Source organism: Mobula hypostoma, chromosome 13 (genome assembly GCF_963921235.1).
Source record: "Mobula hypostoma chromosome 13, sMobHyp1.1, whole genome shotgun sequence".
NCBI classification, from domain to species: Eukaryota; Metazoa; Chordata; class Chondrichthyes; order Myliobatiformes; family Myliobatidae; genus Mobula; species Mobula hypostoma.
Window position 1 is genome coordinate 79,731,219 of NC_086109.1, and position 24,663 is coordinate 79,755,881.

The 24,663-nt window shown below is 45.3% G+C and overlaps 1 protein-coding gene across 1 annotated transcript in view; it reads left to right on the forward strand.

The window, feature by feature from the left end:
- Positions 1 to 376: 376 nt before the first annotated feature.
- Positions 377 to 24,663, forward strand: part of igdcc3 (immunoglobulin superfamily, DCC subclass, member 3) — a 189,813-nt gene continuing 165,526 nt past the window's right edge. The window contains exons 1-2 of the mRNA XM_063066040.1: positions 377 to 437; positions 19,302 to 19,634. Coding sequence (XP_062922110.1) covers positions 377 to 437; positions 19,302 to 19,634 — 394 coding nt within the window. The remainder of the gene's footprint in view (positions 438 to 19,301; positions 19,635 to 24,663) is intronic.

The following is a 24,663-nucleotide window of genomic DNA, read 5'->3' on the forward strand; positions in this document are numbered from 1 at the left end:
GTGGCTGTGACACGAGAGTGAAGCCCCGTGACCTGTGGATCAGGGCAACCGGGTTAGGAGCCCCGACAGGATGTGTGCAGTGCAGTTCCGCGGCTCCGTGGCCGGAGGCAGCAATAAGGTGGCTGTTACTCCCCCGATCGTGGCCTCCCGAGAGAGTCGCTCTGTGTGTGTGTATGTGTGTGTGTGTGTCTGTGTGTGTGTATGTGTGTGTGTGTGTGTGTGTGTGGAGGGAGCGCGGGGAGATGCTGACAGAGTCTGATAGATGAGCATTGAACACTATGGCGTAAGCACGCCCAGCCTTCGCAGTCTCTGTGTCCGTCCTGCACTATGACTGTCGCTGTGCTCCTGGCTTGAGCAGTGAACTGGGCGAAGTGTGATGGCGTGGAGGGTCTTGCCTGTGCCCTGCTGCTTCCTGGCCCTCCTGCTCATTCTCGGAGGTGAGTACCCAGGTTTTTGCTTCGCCATCACAAACTTGCACGTTCCTCTCTTTGTCTGCGGCTGCGGTTTCTTTTTTTTGCCAATTGACCTTGGGGGCAAGTTGGAAGCTGCGGCAAGCCGACCGGCTTCTAACTCGGGGACGGTGCTGCTGTGCGGAGATATCGCTGGCAAACAAAAATAAACCCGGACTGCATTCTCCCTCTCTCGGTAAAACTGATACTTGACAGATGGACGGTGCGACCATCTGCCTGCTTTCTGATTGAGGTTTACTCCCCTCTGCTGTCTTCTCAGCGACTGAGGGGGATGCTTTCTCAGTTTGGGACCACTTTCGCCCCGCGTGCTTCCCGGGTGCAAGACTAGGACTCGTCAAAGGGGCCAAGTGGCCGCAGTTCTCACCCTCACCCCTTCCCAATTCAGAATCCTGATCACGGGTACTCCGCGAGGGCAGGAGTGAGGGACCGAATCCGGGACAGAAAATCGCATCATCTCGGAGCTGCAAAACCTGCCTGAAAGTCTTTGTTTATCCGTTGCCGGTTTGACCCGAGGTGGTCCAGTCACGTTGCGTTTCAGGGTATCTGTTATAGGGCAAGGTAGGGGAGAAAGAGTCAAAAATGAGGGAGGGAATAAAGGGGCATCCGTTCGGAATGTGAGCCAAACTTTCTTTTGTTTTCCTCTTCGGAACGGATTTGCAGGATGGGTTATGCAGCGTGTTGGGCGAGGGTGTGTGCGTGTGCGTAAACATGAGAGGGAGCTCGGAGGCAGCTCAGCCGGGAAGCGTGGCCAGCGATCGCTAGCTGGGCATAGGGGCTTTTCTTATGGGGGGCGGATGAGAACCGTCAGGAATACACCCCACACCCTCCTCTGCAAATCGCCAGGTTTCCGAAGGCCCTCCCCCTTATAAAAGATATATTTTTTTCTGAAATAAATGTGTGGAATAAAATCGCACGTGCGGTAACGCCCCTTTATAAGAATTGGGTTTTGCGAGTTGCTGTGGATAGTTTCAATAAGCAGCAGTCTCAGTATTCTACAGTAAAGTAAGGGGCTATTCTCTTCATTTTGATCATCTTAAGTTGTTTGTTAAATACCGAACATTAGTTTATAGAACGGTGATGGCGGTAGATGTGCTTGTGTGACCCCTTTCAGGGTTCGCAGTTCCCGGAGGATTTCGGAGCCGGAGTTGGGGAGGTTGTGGGGGGTGGAACTCAGCGCAACTTGAGATTGCTCGGGCGCTCGGAGAGGCGGAGGAGCTGAGCCTCCGCCCGTCACTGATCGCTTCCTTTGTAAACCAGGATCCCGGCTGCACGCTCTAATGAAAGCGCAGCTGCCACATTGAGCGCACGGTGAAATTTAATTCACTAGGAAACCTCGGAGCCCATGAAACGGCCTGGGGGCAGACAGCAGCTCCCGAGGGAGGTCTGAACACAGCCCAGGTTTAAGAGGGAGGGTAGGACTTGGCTCGGAGTTTTACCGGAGCAAAGCCAGCTCCTGGCCAGTTAAACCTGATGCAGCGAACCTTATAAACCATCACATAGAGAAGTTTCCCACACAATCCACTGCCGAGTGAATGCACCCTAGGTAAGGCGGCAGAGAAATCTACACTGCGGGATCCAGTAAGAAAATACAACTTTTCAATGCACCTCTACGCCCCCACTGTTACTGCTTCCTCTTTGTATAATGAGGTGGAGTTGGTTTTGACCCTGAGTTCCCTAGGCGTCTGTATCACCGAAGACTTGCCCTGGTCTAGCCACATGGATGCCCTGGCCTAGGAAACTCGGCAATGCCTCTACTTCCTGAGAAGGCTAAGGAGATTGGGCAAATGCAGCACAGAAACTATCCTTTTAGGATGGATCACGGCTTGAGATGTGAACTGGTGTACCAACGATCTCTAGAAATTGTAGAGTTGTGGACACAGTGCACTCTATTACAACAAAAAACAGCCTCTCCTCTCTTAACTCTCTCTACATTTTGGGTACATCACCGGTAGAGCCCTCCCAACCATTGAGCACATCTACATGAAACACCAACGAAGGAAAGCAGCATCCTTCATCTGAGATCCTCACCACCCAAGTCATGCGCTTTTCTCCCTGCTGCCATCAGGTAGAAGGTACAAGAGACTCAGGACTCGCAACACCAAGTTCAGAAACCATCAGGCTCTTGAAAAAACTTCACTCACTTGCCCATCCATTGAGATGTTCCTACAACCAGTGATCTCACTTGATTAAGGACTCTTTATCTTGTTATTTCATGTTCTCATTATTTATTTATATTTGTGTTTGCTCAGCGTGTTGTCTTCTGCACTCCAGTTGATCTGTCATTGATCCTGTTTACAGTTACGATTCTATAGATTTGCTGAGTATGCCCACAGGAAAATGAATCTCAGGCTTGTATGTGGTGTAATATATAGTATGCAATCTGATAATAAAATTTACTTTGAACTTCAAACTTTGCTGCCTTGGCAAAGCAGCCAACAAAATCAAGGACCCCTCCCATCACATCCTCATTAAAGACCCTCACCATTTAAGGACCATTTTTGCATTACTAACATTAGAGAGGAAGTCCAAGAGCCTAAAGGCCCACTGCCCCTGTTTTAAGAACAACTATTTTCCTTCTGACATCAGATTCCTGAACGGTGCATGAAGCCGCCTTATTATTCGTCTTTGCGCCATCTATTTATTTTGTAACGACTAGTAATTTTCATGTGTTGCACTGTACTGCTGCCACAAAACAACAAATTTCCCAGATGCCAGAGATAATAAACCTGGTTTTGGTTGCTCTGCCCCCTTCCATCGGACAGAAGCTCCACAGTGCTGTAACAGTTAGCACAATGCTGTTGCAGCTCAGGGTGCTCCTGCATTCGAAGTTGAATTCTAGTACCAGTCCGTAAGGAATCTGCAACGCGTGGGTTTTCTTCCAAGTCCTCTGGTTTCCTCCCACAGTCCAAAGACGTAGCGGGTGGATTAATTGATCAGTGTAAATTGTCCTGTGGTTAGGTTAGGGTTAATCAGGTTTGCCGGGGGCTGTCTGCACGGCGTAGCTCAAAGGGCCGGAAAGGCCTACCCCGCGCCGTATCACTAAATGATTACATAAATAAGATGCAAAAGCTTGAGAGATATCCCACCGGTCTCAAGGACAGCTTCTGCCCAACCACAAACACGAGAAACATTTCAGGCAAAAGACCCTTCTTCAGGACTGAGAAGGAAAGGGGAAGGCGCCAGGATAAAAAGGTGTGTGGGGCGGGGGTAGGGGAAGGAGACTAGCTGGAAGGAGACAAGTGGGAAAGGTCAAGGGCTGGAGAAGGAGGTATCTGATAGGAGAGGAAAGTGGATCCTAGGAGGAGGGGACCCAGGGGAAGCTTTTACCCAACTGGTACAACAGTCCTGAACTGACCTCTTACTTGACAAAAATGAACTCTTTTTGTCTCAGTCTACCTCATCGTGGCCCTCACATTTAATTTGTCTCCCTAGACTGCACTTTCTCTGTAAATGTACTATATTCAGGACTCTGTTAGTACTTTTGTTTAATACTACTTCAGAGTACTTATTCATCGAATGATCTGTCTGGATGTCATGCAAGCAGAAGTTTTTCACCATATCTGCGTTTGTGACAGTATTAAACCAATTGTTGCCTCCAGAGCCAGCTGTTCCATTGGTATTCTGGTTGGTCTCTGTCGACTTGCTGTCATCAAACACTCTACTGCCGGTGACCTACAGTATCCTGTACCCAGTGCTGTTCTTCTTGTGCTCTGACCCATGCTGGCTTTCGGTTAAGCAACTACATTTCAAATGTATCATTCATGTTTTCCAATACTACTCCTCTGTAAGCTTGAAATTTTTCCCACAACCCTACAGCCCTCTGAGATACAGTGTCTGCATTACTCCTGAGTTCCTGATTTCATCCCCTCCCTACCACTGGCTGGTATGCCTTCAGCTGCCAAGGCCCTGGGACTTGCAATTCACTATTTAAATTCAGTGGTAAAGAGGCACAGATCGTGTGGGCAGCCAAAGACTGTTTCACAGAGCGGGAAAGGGCTCATACAAGGGTGCATAACTTTAAAGTGATGGGAGAAAGTATGGGGGGGATGTCAGAGGTTGTTTTTTCACTCTGAGAGTAGAATGCGCTGCTGGGGTAATGGCAGAGGCAGGTACATTTGGGAGATTAAGGACCCCCATCACCCAGGACATGCCCTCTTCTCATTGCTACCATCAGGGAGGAGGTGCAGGAGCCTGAAGGCACACACTCAGCTATTCAGGAACAGCTTCTTCCCCTCTACCATACTTCACTTTAAAAAAATTGTTTCTATTTTTGCACTATTTTAAATTTAAGTATTTAATACTGTATATGTGATAGTCATAGTCATAACTTTATTAATCCCGGGGGAAATTGGTTTCCATTACAGTTGCACCATAAATAATAAATAGTAATAGAATAGTAATAGAAAATAGTAATAAATAGTTAAATAGTAATATGTAAATTATGCCAGTAAATTATGAAATAAGTCCAGGACCAGCCTATTGGCTCAGGGTGTCTGACCCTCCAAGGGAGGAGTTGTAAAGTTTGATGGCCACAGGCAGGAATGACTTCCTATGACGCTCTGTGCTGCATCTCGGTGGAATGAGTCTCTGGCTGAATGTACTCCTGTGCCCACCCAGTACATTATGTAGTGGATGGGAGACATTGACCAAGATGGCACGCAACTTGGACAGCATCCTCTTTTCAGATACCACCGTGAGAGAGTCCAGTTCCATCCCCACAACATCACTGGCCTTACGAATGAGTTTGTTGTTTCTGTTGGTATCTGCTACCCTCAGCCTGCTGCCCCAGCACACAACAGCAAACATGATAGCACTGGCCACCACAAACTTGTAGAACATCCTCAGCATCGTCCGACAGATGTTAAAGGACCTCAGTCTCCTCAGGAAATAGACAGCTCTGACCCTTCTTGTAGACAGCCTCAGTGTTCTTAGACCAGTCCAGTTTATTGTCAATTCGTATCCCCAAGTATTTGTAATCCTCCACCATGTCCACACTGATCGCCTGGATGGAAACAGGGGTCACTGGTACCTATGTATACACGTAATTGATTTTTTCCTGTATTTATCATGTATTGCATTGTACTGCTGCTGCCAAGCTAACAAGTTTCACAACATATGCTGGTGGTATTAAGTTTGATTGTGATTCCGATATCAGAGCCTCTTTAATGGGCACGTGAATGATAGGAAAATGTAGGGCTATGGAAGAGGGAAGGGTTAGATTGATCTTAGAGTAAGTTTTAAAAAGTCAGCACAACTTCAGGGGCTGAAGGGCCTGTATTGTGCTGCAGTGTTCTACATTCTAACTTCCTGCTGCTTTAGCTCATCCACTTTGAATATTTGCTTAAGTGTACCCCGATGTGGCTTAGCATGGAATGGAAACAGGGGTCACCAGTACCTATGTATACACGTAATTGATTTTTTTCAATATTTTTTTCAGATTGTTTGGCAATGGTGCTGTGAAGTGCTAAGTCAAAGGAACCGTCAAAACGGAAGTAGTTATAAATAGCCAGGGCATCAAAGGTTATCGTGAGAAGGCAGGGGAGTGGGACTAAATGGGAGAATGGATCAGCTCATGATAAAATGGCGGAGCAGACTCGATGGGCCGAATGGCCGACTTCTGCTCCTTTGTCTTATGGTCTTATGGTAATCTAATCAACCCAGCTGTAAATTCTAATTTAATTATCCCAGAGAAGCCCGACTAGCATCTGAACCTGAGTTATAAAATAACAATAATAATGACCGATCCGTTATTACCGACAGGACAATCCATAATAGCCGTCCAGATATAATAATACAGGGTAAACAGGCAAGAACGACTTAAAAGATGTAGTTATTCCAAATACACTTAACTTACAGAAATCAATAAGTAAAAAACACCAGAAATATGCTGAATTAAAAGAGGAAATTGAAAGACTTTGGAACATGTACAGGGTGTACATTGTCCCAATAGTAATATTTACAACTGGTACCATTCCAAAGACACTATATAATAGCATTAAACAATTAGGGCTTCACAGTAATATCTTTGTAAATTTTCAGAAAGCCACAATACTAAACACCACTAGAATAGTCCGAAAGTTCCTAGCAATTGAGAAATGAGTGTGCTTGGCTACGCCTATTCCTCAAGTTTATCCAGCTTGAGCTGAGAAAAAATGCTGAAAATACTCAATAGGTCAGAAAGAGAAACAATCCAGGTCCAGGATCTCTTCTCACTTGTCAGTTTTGACAAAGCATTCTGGGCCTCAAACATTCTCCGTTTTTCAGTCCACAGATGCTGCCTGACCTGCTGAGTGTTTCTGATATTTTCTGCTTTTACATCAGATTTCTCGCAAATACAGCATTTTGATTTCCAAGCGCAAGAGATTCTGCAGAGGCTGGAAATCCAGAGTAACACACACAAAAGAAGTGCTGGAGCAACCCAGCAGGTCAGACACCAACCATGGAGAATGAATAGTTGATGTTTTGGACCGGAACCCTTCATCAGCACTCAATAATGAATGGTCCTACCTGAAATGTTGAGCTGTTTATTGCTCTCCATAGGTGCTGCCTGGCTTGCTGAGTTCCTCGAGCATTTTGTGTGTTACTTTTGATTTACAATTGTGATTGCAAGGTACTTCACCTGTGCAGCTCTAGAATGCTTGCAATAGATACTATATATTGTATCGGTGAATGTCCTTCAAAATTATGTCTTTATATCCAAAGTTTATGAACGCTGCCATATAAGTGCAAGTCTTCAGTATGTCCCATACACGCGATTGTTAAAGATGAATGTTAGGGATATGGCAGATCAGTCAGTATATGCAGTGTAAGAAGCGGGGTGTCTTCCTTCCGAACAGTAACGTTAGAAATAAAGCAAGCATCTTTGCCCTCCAAGAGGACCACAACCTTGTCATGGTTTGGAGGCTTGTGTGCCTCAATGAACCGGAGAGCGATGTTGGCTGGAGTCAGGGTTTTATGCTCTTGGTAGGGTCACCCATGCCAAGCAAGTCAAAGGCTAGAGGCCAGACTAAGAGAGGTCAACCGGTCCTCCAGGTTCGGGAGTTCAGTTCGGGGCTAACAACCCTCACTGGTGAAACGGAAACAGAGAATCATTCTACATCTGTGTGCAATCTATCTGCATGACTGGCAGCAAACCGATAAGGAAGCTACTGACACGATGAAGGAAGCCGTGAACACCGCCAGAGATGGAGGACCTTCATTGCTGCCCTAAACGCCAGCGGCGTAACGGGTAAAAGAAGAAAACGCCTTTGCAGGCAAAGTCGGGAGGGGTGAGAAAACAAAATGGGATTCTGCTCTTAGATGCAAAAAAGCAGTGCAAATGAAAAACTATCATTCACCTTTAATTACCAGAAAGTCATGAAGAGGGCACGGTTCCAGGAAGAGATGCAAGAAACATCATAAAGAATATTAAAATAAAACCAGAAACTAGGGTTAACTTAATGAAGTCAGACAGACACTGACCACACCTGAAATGTTAATTCCTGATTCTCTCTGCACATGCTGGTGTGCTTGCTGCGACTTTCCAGTCTTTTCTGTTTGTGGTGCAGATCTGCAACATTTTTCTTAAAGGGTCTTGATATTATGTTGGATGGTATTCTGATAGTGACAATGTCCTGTAGTATTCCCCACATTATGTGTAATTTGTCCCCAAATCATAATTTGAGCACCTTCATAAACCTACTGTTCTTTCCATCCAAAATAATGATCATCCTATTCTACGTTGTTTGCCATGAGGGCTATACCTGTGAATTTAATTCAGGCAGGAAAGAAGATCATCCCAAACTGTATGTTCTTGTGGTTTGGTATCAGCAGAATCCTGTAATTGATATATCATTCTGGATTTTCCTCCCAGGTATCTCTGATTAAAGATGTTTTCGGCAGATTGTAACTTTCACACTCTCTGTCATCTTTTGCCTTTGGGGCAGAAGGAGGAGGTTGGTGTTCTCGGGGTTAGAGAAATAGCTGGTAAATCAAAAAAAGAAGGACGCTGTATTGTATAATGATTACTTCTTACAAGAGCAGTGTTAGAATTTTTGAGCTTAATCTACATCTGTAGCTGGAACTCCAACACTGAACTCATTCCATAACCTATGGAGTCACTTTTAAGGATTCTGCATCTCATGTTCTTGATATTTATTGCTTACTTATATATTATTATTATTACTTCTCATTTTTAGTGTTTGCAATTTGTTGTCTTTTGCTTGTCCGTATTTGTTACGTGTGTGTTTTCATCAATTCCATTGTGTTTCTTTCTTTTACTTGAATGCCCGCAAGAAAATGAATCTTGGGGTTATTTATGGTGACATATATGTATTTGGTAAGAAATTTTCTTTGAACTTCGAACCAATACCCACATGTTGATACTTTCTGTATAAAGGAGAAAGCCCCATCTCCAGATGGTTGTAATAACTAGTTATTTAAATTAAATAAGCACTTTCCTCTATTACTGATAGCACAGGATATTTGCAGAAATGCCTTGCTGACGTTCAGCACACATATGCTCCCTGTCTGAATGCCCTGCTCTCCCCCCACTCCCTGCCTGCCCACCGTCCCCAACTCACAGACACACTCTCATCCTGCACCAGTCACTTTTAATTTTTTTATTGCTGCTGCTTCACATATTTATACGATTGTTTGTTTTATTATACAGTAATAGTGCCAGGAACATTATAGTACTGTTTTATATAAAATGCACCTCACACTTTATGTCAACCTGTCAATCTCCAAGCCATGTCACTCAGGGACTTTTACTAACATTATTTTGTGACTGGACCGTAACTAGTTGTGCTGTGTGTGACTGTATGTTCTGCGTTTTGTACCTTGGCCTCAGGGGAACAGTGTTTCGTTTAGCTGTATACCTATGGTTGAATGAAAATAAACTTGAACTTGAAATAAGATTGTCATACTTCAGAGAAGCCAGAAGAAATATGAAAATATAATTTGAAAAAGGATCAGTTCACTTACGCAGAGCGTGGCTGTGTTGTGCAGATGTGTTATTGGTTTGTGAATCATGCAGAACTCATGCTATTGTGTTGGATAACGTGCCCATCAGTAGATTCCCCATCCGTAAAATGGGGGTGTGGATTTTGTACTTGCTATGGCTGAGTAATAACGTACGGGTACAGTGTTTAGGGGTTTCAGTCAAGTCATCCTTTAATAGGAAGGAGCACCTGAGAGAAAAACCAGTCTTCAAAGTTCAAAGTAAATGTACGATACCATATACAACCCTGAGATTCATGTTCTTGCGTGCATACTCGATAATTCCAAGAAACATAATGAAAGTTCGCACCCATTAAAAGAGAGCCAAACAACCAGTGTGCAAAAGACGACCTACTGTGCAAATGCGAAATAGAAATATTAAGTAAGTAAGGAATAAATATCAAGAGCATGAGATGAAGAGTCCTTGAAAGTGAGCCCATAGGTTGTGGGAACAGTTCAGTGAGGGGGCGAGTGAAGTCCCTGCTGGTTCAAGAGCCTGGTGGTTGAGGGGTAATGTCCTGAACCTGGAGGCGTGAGCCCTGAGGATTCTGTACCTCCTGCAGTAAGAAGGGTGCATGACCTGGGTGGTGGTGGCAACGTGCAGTAAAGCTCGAACTAACCGTACTAAAGAGATGATAAATCTCGCTGTTGAAGGGCCTGAAAGACATCTGTTCAAAACATAATGAACTGAATAGGACTTGAAAGGGATCCGCACTATTGAAATGCAGCCAAAAGAACGCCACGATGCACATCAACACCCTCTTGAGCCCCCTTACGATGTCTCGTTCTGCATTTTGGAATGGGGCGAAAAGACTTTTATTGTAGATATGAAGGACAAACCTGAATGTATTTCTATAGGTCACTTTAAAATGGCCTCCCAAGACCTGGGAAGGTTCCACTACCATACCCCCTGCATTACAACATGACATGACCAGCGCAGCCCTGGACGAACCAGAGGCACCTGTTTGTTACTCCAACCAAGGCCAGGTAGATCTTACAAGCTCCAGACAGAGTCACAATGCCAGTTTTGGTGAATTCAGGGTGAGCCTCTGTAGGGTAATGTAATGGGTGACAGATGACACCGATCATTCATAAGAGAAACTGTTCTACATAATTCACAAGCACTGTCATCGAGTTGTGTTCACTTAAAAAGACAGTGTTTGATGTAAGACGTTCGCACAAGGCACTGTTTTTGGTTTGTTCATAATGGAAGTAAAAGACTGCAGCTTTTTTTAAGCTCGTAAAGCAACTCTCGCGTGCTTTATTCACAAAAATCCTGCATTGGTTTGCGCATTCATGTCACTATCCAATGACTATCAGGCAAAGGACTGCACTTGTGGTGTGAAGAATCTTAGAGTGGTGCTAATGCTACGCTGCACATTCTGATACTTGTTTGACACAGCAGTGAATAATTAGCACCGGCGAACTAAAACACAGAATTAGCTGGTTATTGGGGGTCACGTTCAATTAGCTTAAATAATGTTGTGCGTTCTAACATTTCAAAAACCTTGCGTCGCAGACACTGTAAATCTTATCTAGACCAAATTTTATTGCCACCGGCAAGAATAAAACAATGTGGGCACTGTTCTCAAATGATGGTTTTTTTGCTGTACAGTGTGATTTAAGGCTAAGGCGCAAGGGTGCAGAGCCACAGATGTACTTCTGGCATTGCTTTCATATTGAATGCTACTCAGTGCTTTGAATTAATACCCAGAGAAAGTTTGCGCAGGCAATAATTGGAACATATAGCAAAAACCAAACTTTTTGTTCCAATTATCATAATCTAAATAGCCTCCTATATCACCGAAAGCGGAGGTGGAACCATTTGCTTAAAGAACAGGACACTGGAGATTTTGCAAGCAGGGTGTCAAAAGTGAAGGCTTCACCACTGTAAATGAAGTGGGAATGTCAAACCTGGCCTGCTGCAGAAAGGACGTAGCAGGAGGTAAAATAAAAGTACATTGACTTTCGTTTCATAGCACTGAAAACTCAAACATACGAAGAAAGCTTCTCCTACAGAGGAGGGAGAAAGAGGCATATCAGTGGGTGGAAACGTCTGCTGCAAGTTCTCTCGCCTTGGTAATTAGAAAGTTTGGCCGTCACCGTCACTTAGCTGGTACTGGAATATTGATTTCCTTTCCAGGGCAAAAGTCTGGCCAGTCTGCTTAAAAATTGCACTAAAGAAACGAGTTTGTGTTGGGAAAATTGTTCAGTATTAATCCAAAGATTAAACCAATGATTGGTGAGTCCTGGGGTCAGTGTAGTTTGGGGGGAAAAGCCAAAATCACAATCCAGAGGTCAGCGAGTCCAGAAGTAGAAGCCCAAAGCCCCTGGGTCATCTTATGCGGAGGTCACAGGCCTCAATGTCTGTGAGAATGGGCCAGGGACTGGATGTTGGACGCTCAATGTCTGAGAGCCTGGGGTCAAGGACTGGAGGCCTGGAGGTGGCCTGTCCTGGGCTTGCAGGCATGTCTACGTGTGTGAGTGAGTGGGTGGGAAAGGATCTTGCTTTGCTGATGTTCTTCTGAACATTGTGGGCATGCTATGTTGGTGCTGGAATGTGTGGTATCTCCAACGAGAGAAAATCTGCAGATGCTGGAAATCCGAGCAACACTTCACTTGTGAGTCTATTGGGATCATATGCTGTGTTCACTGCTCCCAGTGTGGCCTCCAGTATATCGGTGAGACTCGACGTAGATTGGGAGACCGCTTTGCCGAGCTTCTACGCTCCATCCGCCAGAAGAAGCAGGATCTCCCAGTGGCCACTCATTTTAATTCCAGTTCCCGTTCCCATCCTGATATGTCCATCCATGGCCTCCTGCACTGTTGGGTTAAGGCCACACTTAGGTTGGAGGAACAACACCTTATCTTCCGTTTGGGTAGCCTCCAACTTGATGCTATGAACATAAATTTCTCGAACTTTCAGTAATGCCTCCCCCCCCCCCTTCTGCATTTCCTATCCCCCTTTCCTCCTCTCATGTTATCTCCCAGCCCGCCCATCACCTCCCTCTGGTGCTCCACCATACCCCACCCCCTAATATTCTTTCTTCCGTGGCCTTCTGACTCTCTCACCAATCAACTTCCCAGCTCGTTGCTTCATCCCCCCACCTCCAAATTTCACCAATCACCTGGTGTTTCTCTCTCCCCTACCACCACCTTTCAAAACTACTCCTTAGCCTCTTTGTCTCCAGTCCTGCCAAAGGGTTTTAGCCCAAAATGTCGACTGTGCTTTTTTTCCATAGATGCTGCCAGGACTGCTGAGTTCCTCCAGCATTTTGCGTGTGCTGTATGGTATCACCCGTGGGCTGCCCCCCTCCCGCACGTTCTTAGGCCGTGTTGGTTGTTATCACAAACGTCCATGTGATAATTGACTCTGAATCTGAACCTGGATCATTGTTGCTCCTTGTAACTTCTGACTAAAGTTCAAAATTGACAATCCTTAGTTTAGACCACGCAGAGCCAATACAAGTAAGACAGATAGGTGACTGGGGGGAGGGTGGTCATGGTAGGGTAGAGGTTAACATAAGAAATAAGAGCAGGAGTAGGCCACCTGGCCTGTAAAACCTGTTCTGGCATTCAGTAGATTATGGCTGATCTGACTATGGACTCATCTCCGCCTACCTGTCTTTTCCCCCGAACCCTTAATTCTTTCATAATGCTATTACAGCTCGGGGTGTCGGAGTTCAATTCTAGCATTCTCTGTGAGAAGTTTTTCATGTCCTTCCTGTAGTGCAGCGGTCCCCAACCACCGGGCCGCAAAGCATGCGCTACTGGGCCGTGAGGAAACGATATGATTTGGCGATAGGAGTCAGCTGCACCTTTCCTCATTCCCTGTCATGCCCACTGTTGAGCTTGAACGCACGCGAGGTCATTACCTGCGCGTCATCCATGTCAGCGCGGGAAGAAGATCAACTCCTCGAGCTTGCAAGTGACGGTGGGCTGTAAAGTATGTTTGACATAACATCTCTGCCGGCATTCTGGGTCAAAGTCAAGGCTAGATATCCTGAGATAGCCACGAAAGCACTGAAAACGTTGCTTCCATTTCCAACATATCTCTGCAATGAATGCAATGAAAACCAAATTGCGGAATAGACTGGATATAAGGAACCCCGTTCGAGTATCACTATCTCCCATCACCCCTCGATAGGACCGACTTGTTGCAGGAAAACAAGCCCAGGGCTCCCACTGATTCAGTGATATTGGTGCGTTGCAATGATTTTATATGTTCATACAGGGAAAATATGTGCTGTGTGTTTAATATCTAAACGTTACTTAAAATGTTATGATGCTATTGACTTACTTATATAACCATATAACAATTACAGCACGGAAACAGGCCATCTCTGCCTTTCTAGTCCGTGCCGAACGCTACTTGCACCTAGTCCCACTGACCTGCACTGAGCCCATAACCCTCCATTCCTTTCCTGTCCATATACCTATCCAGTTTTTCTTTAAATGATAATATTGAACCTGCCTCTACCACTTCTACTGGATTTCGTTCAACACTTACTTCAAGCTCCCCTGTCCTCCCCTGATAATTGACTAATCGCTATATTCATGCGTGGAAAATGTACGCTGTGTGTTTAATATTAAATTCATTAGATAAACCCTTTTAGAAACAAAATTGAGTGTATTAGCCACTTATCACATATATTCCGGTCGTGATTAACACCCCCCCCCACAGAATCGCCGAAAGTGATTTGTAGAAAAAAAGGCACGTACATGCATGCGCAAATCACGCATGCGCACTGGTGCCCGCGCAAGGCTTCATGGTCATTGTAGTCTCGGGGTAAACCACGTATTTGACTGCTACTCTTGTCCGTTGGCAACCCTACCCCCGCCGGCCAGTCCGCAAGAATATTGTCAATATGAAACCGATCCGCAGTGCAAAAAAAGGTTGGGGACCCCTGCTGTAGTGCATGGGTTTCCTCTGGGTGCTCTGGTTTCCTCTCACAGTCCAAAAAATGAACCAGTTAATTGGTCATTGTAAATTGTCCTGTGACTAGGCTAGGGTTAAATAGGGGGTTGCTGGGTGGTGTGGCTTTTTGGAGCCAGAAGGGCCTGCTCCACGGTGTTTTTCTAAATAAATAAAAGTAAAATAAAATAAAGCTGAATAAATTGTCTTAACACACAGGAGTTTGATGGATCAGCCCTTGCAGGCCTTACTTCAGACATTACTATCAAAATTCAAATTAAATTTTTTATTGAAGTACGCATGTCATGTACAACTTTGAGATTCATTTTCTTGCAAGCTCCCACAGGAAAACTAAGAAATACTATCAACAGATAGTACATTAGTCCTGTAATTTACATGAAGCCTGAGGTGTTGGGATGATCAGTAGTTTGGATGGATTATAGATCATGGTCTTCGGGGGATTGCTATTTCTTGGTGGGAGGTGGAGGGGCTGATGGTTTCTGCTGGAACAGGTGGGGGAGGGGGAGGGAGACTTTGAGGTTCAAACGTTTTCCTGTCATTCGTTCTTTGGGTTTTCTGTTTCGTGGATGTCTGTAAAGTGTAAGGATTTCAGGTTGCATTCTGTAAACATTGTTTGACATTGAATTGAAACATTGAGATTCTTCAATAAACCACACATAACAAATACCAATGTGCAAAAAGAGGAAAGATCATGCAAATAATAAAAAGGTTAATAAATAATACTGCGAACGCTAACCGTAGGGCTTCTGAAAGTGAGGCCACTGGCTGCGGGCCCACTTCAGCGCTGAGGCAAGTGAAGCTGGTCCAGGAAATTCGTCAAACTGTATTGTGGAAACCTTGCAGTGCAATAAACTGAGCTGCTGTCTTTCAGTTTGCAGTGGAACACTTACTCTGATATCAAAAGGATTTAAACATCAGGCATGTTGGGAATATTGAAAGCAGCCCCCAAGGTTCCAGTAGTCTGTAGTTAAATGTAAAGGCTCTTGTTCTTTCTGAGGAATGCTGAACTGGTGAGGTACTGCCGAGCTAATTGGAAGAGGAAGTTCTTGTCCGGGCTACAAAAATGAGAGATACTGCTCAAGGTTAGGCCTTGAGCTCTTGTACATTAGTAAGAACTGCTGTTGTCGAACAACCTGCCAGCCAGGTGTAGTGTTACTTACCATTGATCACTCGAGCACTTAGTAAGAAGAATGTTGTGGAATAATCTGTGACTTTAGATCACTCTTTGAAATGCAAAAACCATGTTAGGTCTTCCAAAAATGGCAACAGTTGTCTACATCTTCACTTACTGCATCACTTTGATTGTATAACTTGTGAATGTTCTACATGAAATTGTACCTTCTCCGTCGAAGGTAAAGTTATGTGGGAGTGGTGGCAATGGCATATTTGTGCTTCACTGACTAGTGCTGTACAGTAGTTGTGTTATTTACATGAAGTCTGAGAAACAAATTGATACTTGCAGTTATAAATACAGTCGGCCCTTCTTATCCGCAGGGGATTGGTTCCGGGACCCCCCGCAGATACCAAAAAATGCGGATGCTGAAATCCATTATATAAAATGGCGTAGTATCTGCATATAACCTACGCACATCCTCCTGTATACTTTAAATCACCTGTAGATTACTTATAATACCTAATACAATGTAAATGCTATGTAAGTAGTTGTTTATACTGTATTGTTTAGGGAATAATGACAAGAAAAAAATGCTCCAACGACGAGTGCTAGAGAGAGAGAACTTCCGGCTTTTCCCGATCCGCAGCTGGTTGAATCCGTGCATGCGGAACTCGCGGATAAGGTGGGCCGACTATTATTTGTACATATCCCAATAGTTTTGATGCTAGTCCAGACACTACACTTAATAATGTTTGTTCAAACTTCGGCATTATGTGAGAATTTACTGGCACACACTCTTATTAAATGTACAGTATGATTATAAACATAGCAACTGTGTCCGTGCAAATATTATCATGAGGTGGGGGTTTCAGCGGATGCATAAAGGTGAAATCAGAAGTTGCTATTGCATGAATATAGTTTATATGTTTGTGTTAAATACATATGCATCAACTTCCGTACTCTCTTACCCGTATGACAAGCAAGAAAAAATCTGCAGATGCTGGAAATCCAAAGTAACACACACAACATGCTGGAGGAGCTCAACAGGTCGGGCAGCATCTATGGAAAAGAGTGAGCAGTGGATGTTTTGGGCCGAGACCCTGCAAGAGGTCTGATGAAGGGTCTGGGCCCGAAACGTCGGCTCTTTACGCTTTTCCATAGATGCGGCCTGGCCTGCTGAGTTCCTCCAGCATTTTGTGTCTGGTCCCTTCTCTGTGTGGTTCTTAGTGTACGTTTCTGAATGGCAAACACCAGTATGTGAAAGAGAGATTAGCTTTATTTGCTACAGGTACATGAAAACTTTGAAATGTAAGCGTTGTTTGCTTCAGATCAAATCAGCAAGGATTGTGCTGGGCAGCCTGCAAGTAGCATCACAGAGCGTGCCCATAACAAACCGGCTCTACCCCATGCACCTTTGGACTGTGGGAGGAAACCAGAGCACCCGGAGGAAACCTGCGTGGTCACGGGGAGAACGTACAAACTCCTTACGGACGGTGGGAGGAATTGAAACCCGATTGGTGATCGCTTGCATCGTAACATGAGTCACTAACGACTAGGCTATCGTGCTGCCCTGAACAGGCCCTGAATGGATCCTGAGTAGCTGTGAATACTTGTGTAAGCTTACGTCAGAGCCTTGTGTGCACTAAGGTTGTTGCTGAGCACTAAGCAAAACAGGAAATGCTTCCCTCATGGCAACAAACAAAAAGCTGGAGTGACTCAGCAGCTCAGGCAGCATCTGTGGAGGAAAATGCACAGTCGACATTTGGGTCGAGACCCCTCACCTTGACTGGAGCCCGAAGCGCTGAGTGTCCATTTCCCTCCGCAGATGCTGCCTGGCACACTGAGCTCTTCCACCCTCCAGTTTGTTGCTGCAGAATCCAGCATCTGCCGCCTCCTGTGAGCTCAGCGCATCACCTCTCAGTCCAGTTCGCGTCATACGTCCTCCTTGGAGGTGAAATTGCCAGTACACCATAAATTCTGAACCATTGGTGGTGCATCCCTTACATATGTGATCGATGGGACTAGGCAGAAATGCAGTCTGGCACGGACTAGATGGGCTGAAGGGCCTGGTTCTGTGCAGCAGTGCTGGATTACTCTGACAGTCTGGATCTCTCACTGGATTAGTTGCTAACTGTGGGCGCTGAGAGCGATAGACAGTAAGATGGCTGCCATTGGCTAAATTGAAAAATGGGTTGAGGAGGGGAGGCAAGATATTTGGCAGATTCTCATTGCGTTCCAGATCACGTTGGAGAAGCAGTGCTGATGCTGGAAATCTGAAAAGGAAAATGCATGGTGTGAGAAGTAACGTCAGGGAAGGACAGAGAAATGATTCATTAAACCTCCAGAAGGAGTGTGTGCTTCTTGTGCAGTGCTGTACTCCCTTAGTACAGCTCTGAGTGTCAGCATAGAACAGGGGTTTCCAACCGCTTTTATGCCATAGACCCCTACTACTAACTGAGGGGTCTGTAAACACCAGGGTGGAACCTCTGGCCTAGAGCATTGAAAAACAGGGCTTGTTGGCATTTGCTTCTACGAGGGGTGATTGATAAGGTAGAAGGAGATGAGTTATTAACTTCAAACTTTCTGCCTAATCACACAAAGAGTTGAACTGTACGTGCATGGAACAAGAGCTGTAGAACTCATCCACTTCTACCCTAGGCCACGAACTTATCAATCACCCCTGCTGTGGACCACTTTCTGGAGGTCCAAGAGGCCGACTTCTACAAAGAAGGGATCCGTATGCTCCACGACCGCTGGATTAAGTGTGTAAATGTAGGACGGAACAATGTTGAAAAATAAATGTGCCAGGTTTTCTAAAATTGACTCCTTCTACCATAGGCCACGAACTTATCAATCACCCGTCGTATGTACTTGTATGTACTATTGTTATGTGAGGCATTGGTCAGCACGTTTGGGGCATTGTGTGCAGTTTTTGCCCCCTTGTCTAAGAAAGGATGAGCTGGCATTGGAGAAGGGCCAGAGGAGGTTCACAAGAATGATTCTGGGAAAGAAAGGGTTGACACACGAGGACCTTTTGGTCCCTCTGGGTCTGTACATGTTGGAATTTAGTAGAATGAGGTGGGATCTCATTGAAACATAATGCATATTGAAAAGCCTGGATGGGGTTGACGTGGAGAGGATCTTACTAAGATCGGGACAGTCCAGGACTAGAGGGCACAGCCTCCGAGTAGAAGTATGTCCATTTAGAACGGAGATGAGGAGGAATTTCTTTTGCCAGACGGTGGTGAATATGTGGAATTCATTGCCGAGTCATTGGGTAGAGTTGCAGTGGAGGTTGGTAGGTTCTCGGTTAGTAAGGTCAAAGGTTACGGAGAAGGCGGCAAGAGAATGGGATTGAGTGGGAAAATAAGCCAGCCACGATCGAATGATGGAACAGAGAATGGTCCAATTCTGCTCCTATGTCTTATAGAAACTTTGAAAATAGGTGCAGGAGTAGGCCATTCGGCCCTTTGAGCCTGCACTGCCATTCAGTATGATCATGGCTGATCATCCAACTTAGAACCCTGTACCTGCCTTCTCTCCATACCCCCTGATCCCTTTAGCCACAAGGACCATATCTAACTCCTTCTTAAATATAGTCAATGAACTGGCCTCAACTGTTTCCTGTGGCAGAGAATTCCACAGATTCACCACTCCCTGTGTGAAGAAGTTTTACCTCATCTCGGTCCTAAAAGGCTTCCCCTCTATCCTCAAACTGTGACCCGTCGTTCTGGACTTCCCCATGTAGTTATGGTCTAACTACAATGAATTATGAATGCGTGTTTTGACTGCATGAATGTAGATAATGGTGTCACTGTGTTTTTCTTTTGTTTAGGCCAATCCTCAGAGCTGACGTTCACCATGGAACCGAGCGACGTTGTGGCGGTGGAAGCGCACCCGCTCAAACTGCATTGCCAAGTGGAAGGAATGGAGCCTATCAGCAAGTCGTGGCGGAAGAACGGCGTGCTGCTGACCGACAGCGAGCACGTCTCGCTGCTCGCCAATGGCTCGCTGTACATCACCAAGTTCCAGAAGCTGCGGGAGGACGGCTCTTCCGACGAGGGGGAGTACGACTGCACCGCCCAGAACCACCTGGGCCTGGTGGTCAGCCGGAAGGCGAAGGTGCAAGTCGCAAGTGAGTGACGGTGGTTCTTCTGAAAGGTTCTGGCGGGGTTGGAGAACTGATCTAGAATAAAGGGGGTTCTGCACGAAAGAGGACGCGGGCGCTTGTGTTGGTGACGCAGAAGACTGCAGCTGCTGGAATCTGGAGCGACGTGCAAAACGCTGGTGGAACTCAGCAGGTCAGGCAGCATCTGGGGAGGGAAACGCTCAGTTGATGTTTTGACCCAAAAACGTTTTGTCTGCTGATGGTTGGGTTGACCCGCTCTCCGATCCTGGCAATCCATTTGCCAATGTTTTGTCACCATACGAGGAGGCGTTATCAGTGCGCTGCTCTTGTCTGTTCACTTCTCTGCCTGACCCACCGAGTTCCGCCAGTGTTTTGTGTGCTATTGATGTTGGCGGTGACTTCCCCTCTTCCTTTCTTCTCCAATATCTTCCTCCGTGATTCTTTCTTTTATTTCATTTGTGAAATTATGTTTTATAAGACTTTCACACATGACTTTTTATGCTTTGAATGCAGCTGATTGCAGTGGAGACCAATTAGCCTGAGGTTAGAATGTGGGTTAAGCTATCAATACGTTGGCCAGTCTCTCATCTAGGATCAGTAATGACTTGCTTCAGGGTGACAGGTGCATGATAAGGTCTGTTGCCCAAGAGAGACTGTATGAGGAAATGTCAAAATCTTCCTGATGTCATGAAATGCTGCTAACATGTAAATCTTGCTCTGAGTCATACGACATGGCAAAATCATTGAATTTGCAGAATGTACTCATACGTATGTTTCTGCAGGGAAGACGTTGAATCAGGGAAAATTAATTTCAAAAAGTACAAATAAAGAAAGACTTGTGCTTATATTTCATTGCTGCAGAATAACTGAAAGTACCACTTGGATAATTTTTGAATGTCACAGGCCGGGATTTTGTGGTGTATACTTACAGGCTGTTACACCACTGGTATTTAGAGCAGCAATGAAGGTCTTCCATCTCTGCTGATGTTCAGAGCTTTCTTCGACGTGTCAGTAGCTTGCTTCCCGTTTTCACTACTGTCAATCGTGCAAGGGACGGGTGGAGACTCAGGAATACCGTCGCACTCAGACGTTGAAGGATCCTTTATTGCTGTTTCTGTAACAATTTTGTTTTACCAGTCAGGGTTGTTAGTCCTGAGCTGAACCCCCGGACCTGGAGGACCAGCAGACCACTTAGTCTGCCCTCTACACTTTGACCTGTTTGGCATGGCTGACCCTGTCAAGAACCAAAGCATAAAGCACTGATAGCTCTCCGGGTCATTGAGGCACACAAGCCCCCAAACCACGACAAGGTGGTGGTCCTCTTGGAGATTTTTGGTGTGTGAACGTACTGTATTCTCATTCAGGGACGAAAGTGCCATGGAGGCATGGTGTCACGTGACGGCGTAGAACGGGAGGACGTAACCTCTAGTTTGTAGTTAACTCAGTCAGTTCATCCTTTCAATGGAAAGGAACTGTTCATTTTGCTGTAGGCACACTGCCCCTGCTCAAAGGGCCCGGACACTTCTTCAGTGAATTGAAGCGAGGTGTCTGGATCAGTGGGCTTGAGAGGATGTGTTGTGGCCGCAGGTGGTTTTGGGGAAATTTTGTGAAGCGGGAATGGGTGAGGAGTGCGATTCTGAGCTGGTGAGGCACAAAAATGAAAAGCACTGAATATTCAAAACCATGCATCACCCAAAAATAAATAGAATAAGGTTATATAGGAGCTGTTGAGACTGAGTGCCAGGACCTCTTGATTGCGCTATGTTCCATCGTGGAACTCTTGTCACAGAGAGATGGGATTTGTGGAGAGAGAGGGGGTTGGGGTGGGGAACTCTCTAAATCCTTTCAGTGATTCCGCATGGAAAAATATTCCTATTGCAATATTATAGTCAATACTAAATGTATTTTCCAAAATCACCCTGCCCAAGCACTTAAGTGTATAATTAATTTAAAGACTGACCCGCTTTTGAGCGGAGTAACCTTTGGAGGTTACTTGTTAGGTCTGATTATTTAAAACTGACCCGAAATGAACAGGTCAACCATTAGAACTGAGCCATTGCATTGACTGAGCTTTGCCCAATACTTCATTGGATTTATTGTGTTCTGTTTGTGGAAACAAATTGGCTTAATTGCATTTATTCGTAAGAGCCCAGGCTCTGGGAATTGACTGGTAGGATTGGAGTGCGTACGATTGGACACTCAAAATGTTCGGATAGCAGCCGCACGACAGTAACTGTACCCAATAATTGGGTTATGTGAGGTGGCCTGTCATTTGTTGCAGTCAATCGGTGATCATAAGGACACTTAATGATTGGCTGAGCCATCTGCTCAGATTTAGAATGGGATAGAATTCAGATCCTGCCTTTTTGTTACATTTGTTGCTTTTTTCTTTATTACTTCAAGGCTCTTTGGGAGTCCTGTTTTATTAAGCTGTTTAACACAAAATCTGAACGGTCGCCTGAAATAAGACCATAAGGCCAATGGCAGAGTCAGGCCATTCATCCCATCGAGTCTGTTCCACCATCCGATCATGGCTTATTTATTTATTTTATTTATTTTCCCTCTCAACCCGTTCTCCTGCCTCTTCCCCATAACCTTTGACACCCTGACTGTCAGTCCTTAAAACTCCACTCACTGGCAAAGCAAAATGAAGACCTGAACACTTTGGTCTCATAGGAATCGGCTGACTGCCGCCCTCATAACTGCTCTGTCTTCTACTCAGATCATGGGCTGATCTCCCATCTTGGTGCCAGTGTCCCACGATTTCCTGCATATCCATAAATTCATTGGTTGCTCCTTTGAATGAACACTATGACTCCGCATTCACAGACCTCGGAGGTAGACGTTCCCACAGGCTAACTGCCTGTGAAGAAATTTCACTGCATCATATTCCTGTGGTTGCAAAATAGGCCTTTGCTTTATTCTGAAACTAACCACTTTGGTTCTGGACTCCTGTGCCGGGAAAGTGTCCTCCCTGCATCAAGCCTGTTAAGAGTTTTGTACATTTTGATGAGATTGATCTCACAATTCCCTTTTTGGACTATTTATTGAATGATTATAATTTTTATGTCCTGCTCTGTACTGCTGCCATAAAACAAGTTTCACAATGTATGTCAGTGGTAATAAACCAGATTCGGACTCTCACTTTGATTCTAAACTCTACAGCAGCGGTCCCCAACCACTGGGTCGCGGACCGGTACCGGGCCGCAAAGCATGTGCTACCGGGCCGTGCGGAAACGATATGATTTGGTGATACGAACCGATATGAGTCAGCTGCACCTTTCCTCATTCCCTGTCACGCCCTCTGTTGAAGTTGAACGCCCCCCACCGGTCAGCCGGTCCGCAAGAATATTGTTAATGTTAAACCGGTCCGCGGTGCGCAAAAGGTTGGGGACCCCTGCTCGAGGGGGTGCAGTCCCATCCTGCACAGTCTCTCCTCATATGGCAGACCCAGCAAACCAGGAACCTGCTTGAGTAAATCCTTATCATGCTCCCTCTTACTTGGATGAGACCACCCCAGTCGCAGTCTCACTCAGACCCCTGTGGTATTACAACACAACTTTCAACGTTCCAGTAAATTTAGCATCCAAGCATGTACTTGTCACCATATACTACCCTGAGATTCATTTTCTTGCAGGCATTCACAGCAGAACAAAGAAATACCGTAGAATCAATGAAAAACTGCACATAAAAACTGACAAACCACCAACGTGCAAAAGCAAATAGTGCAAGTACAAAAAAAAATAAATATTATCGAGAACATCAGTTGTAGAGTCCTTGGAAGTGAGTCCACAGGTTGTGGAGTCAGTACAGTTTTAAGGTGAGTGAAGTTATCCACACTGGTTCAGGAGCTTGATGGTTGAGTGGTAGTAACTGTTTCTGAACTAATGGTGTGGGACCAAAGGCTCCTGTGCCTCTTTCTCAATGGCAGCAGTGAGAAGAGAGCATGGCCTGGACGTGGGGCTCTTAATGTTGGATGCTGCTTTCTTGTGGCAGCACTCCTTGTAGATGTGCTCACTGGTGGGGAAGGCTTTTCCTGGGATGGACTGGGTCGTGTCTACCACCTTTTGTAGTCTTTTCCACTCCTGGGTTTTGGTGTTTCCATAGCCGGCTGTGATGGAACCAGTCGCTTACATCTGTGTTCAAATCTGCCCCTGAGAAGGTGACGTTACTGAATAAGGGTCTCGGTCCAAAACGTTGATTGTTTATTCACATCCATAGATGCTGCCTGACTTGCTGAATTCCTCCAGCATCTTGTGTGTGTTGCTCTGGATTTCCATCGTCTGCACAATCTCTCATATTTATGACACCACTTGCCGTCTTATTCACTTTTTGCTCCTGCAAGTTAGTTGGTCTTCAGCAACTTGTGTGGAGCCTCTTACCGCGTTTCTGTTCTCTGCACCCGTAGATTCTTTTCGTTCGTCTGATAGGCTGCAGCTCTGAGGGGTAGAGGGTTGTTTTGGCGCTCGAAATGCAGTAACAGTCTTGAAAATCCATTTCACAATCCGAACAAAGTCTTGTGCATTTTAAATTTATCAGTAATCTAATTCCCTTGGAATTGGTTAGGCAATTCGTAACTTGTGTAATTTGATAAAACCGTCTGCCAGGTTCATAAATCACAATGTGAGCCCTGGAAGACTCCCCTGATGAAGAGCATTGATTGTGTCACTCAATAAGAGGGATTTATGACCAGGGCATTTTCTATTGTCCTTCCAAGTGTCTCCACAGAGAGCTGCATATCTTCTGGAGCTGCTGCCAATCTCTGCTGGGTTTTCAATTGACACTGGACCTCTTCTGATGGATTATCAACAGATACTAAGCCATTGCAACCATTTCTTGTTAGCTTTTGGGCCAGTTTCCCCCTTGACGAGTAAAGTTTTCTGGGAAATTATAAATTCATTGCTTTCTGGGTCATGACCGGCATTTGATTGGCTTCCATTACTTGGTTGTATTTACCTTGTCTAGATGTTGCATCACAGTTGTGCCTTTGCTATGTCAGCTTTTGGAATTGGAATTGATTAATTATTGTCACATG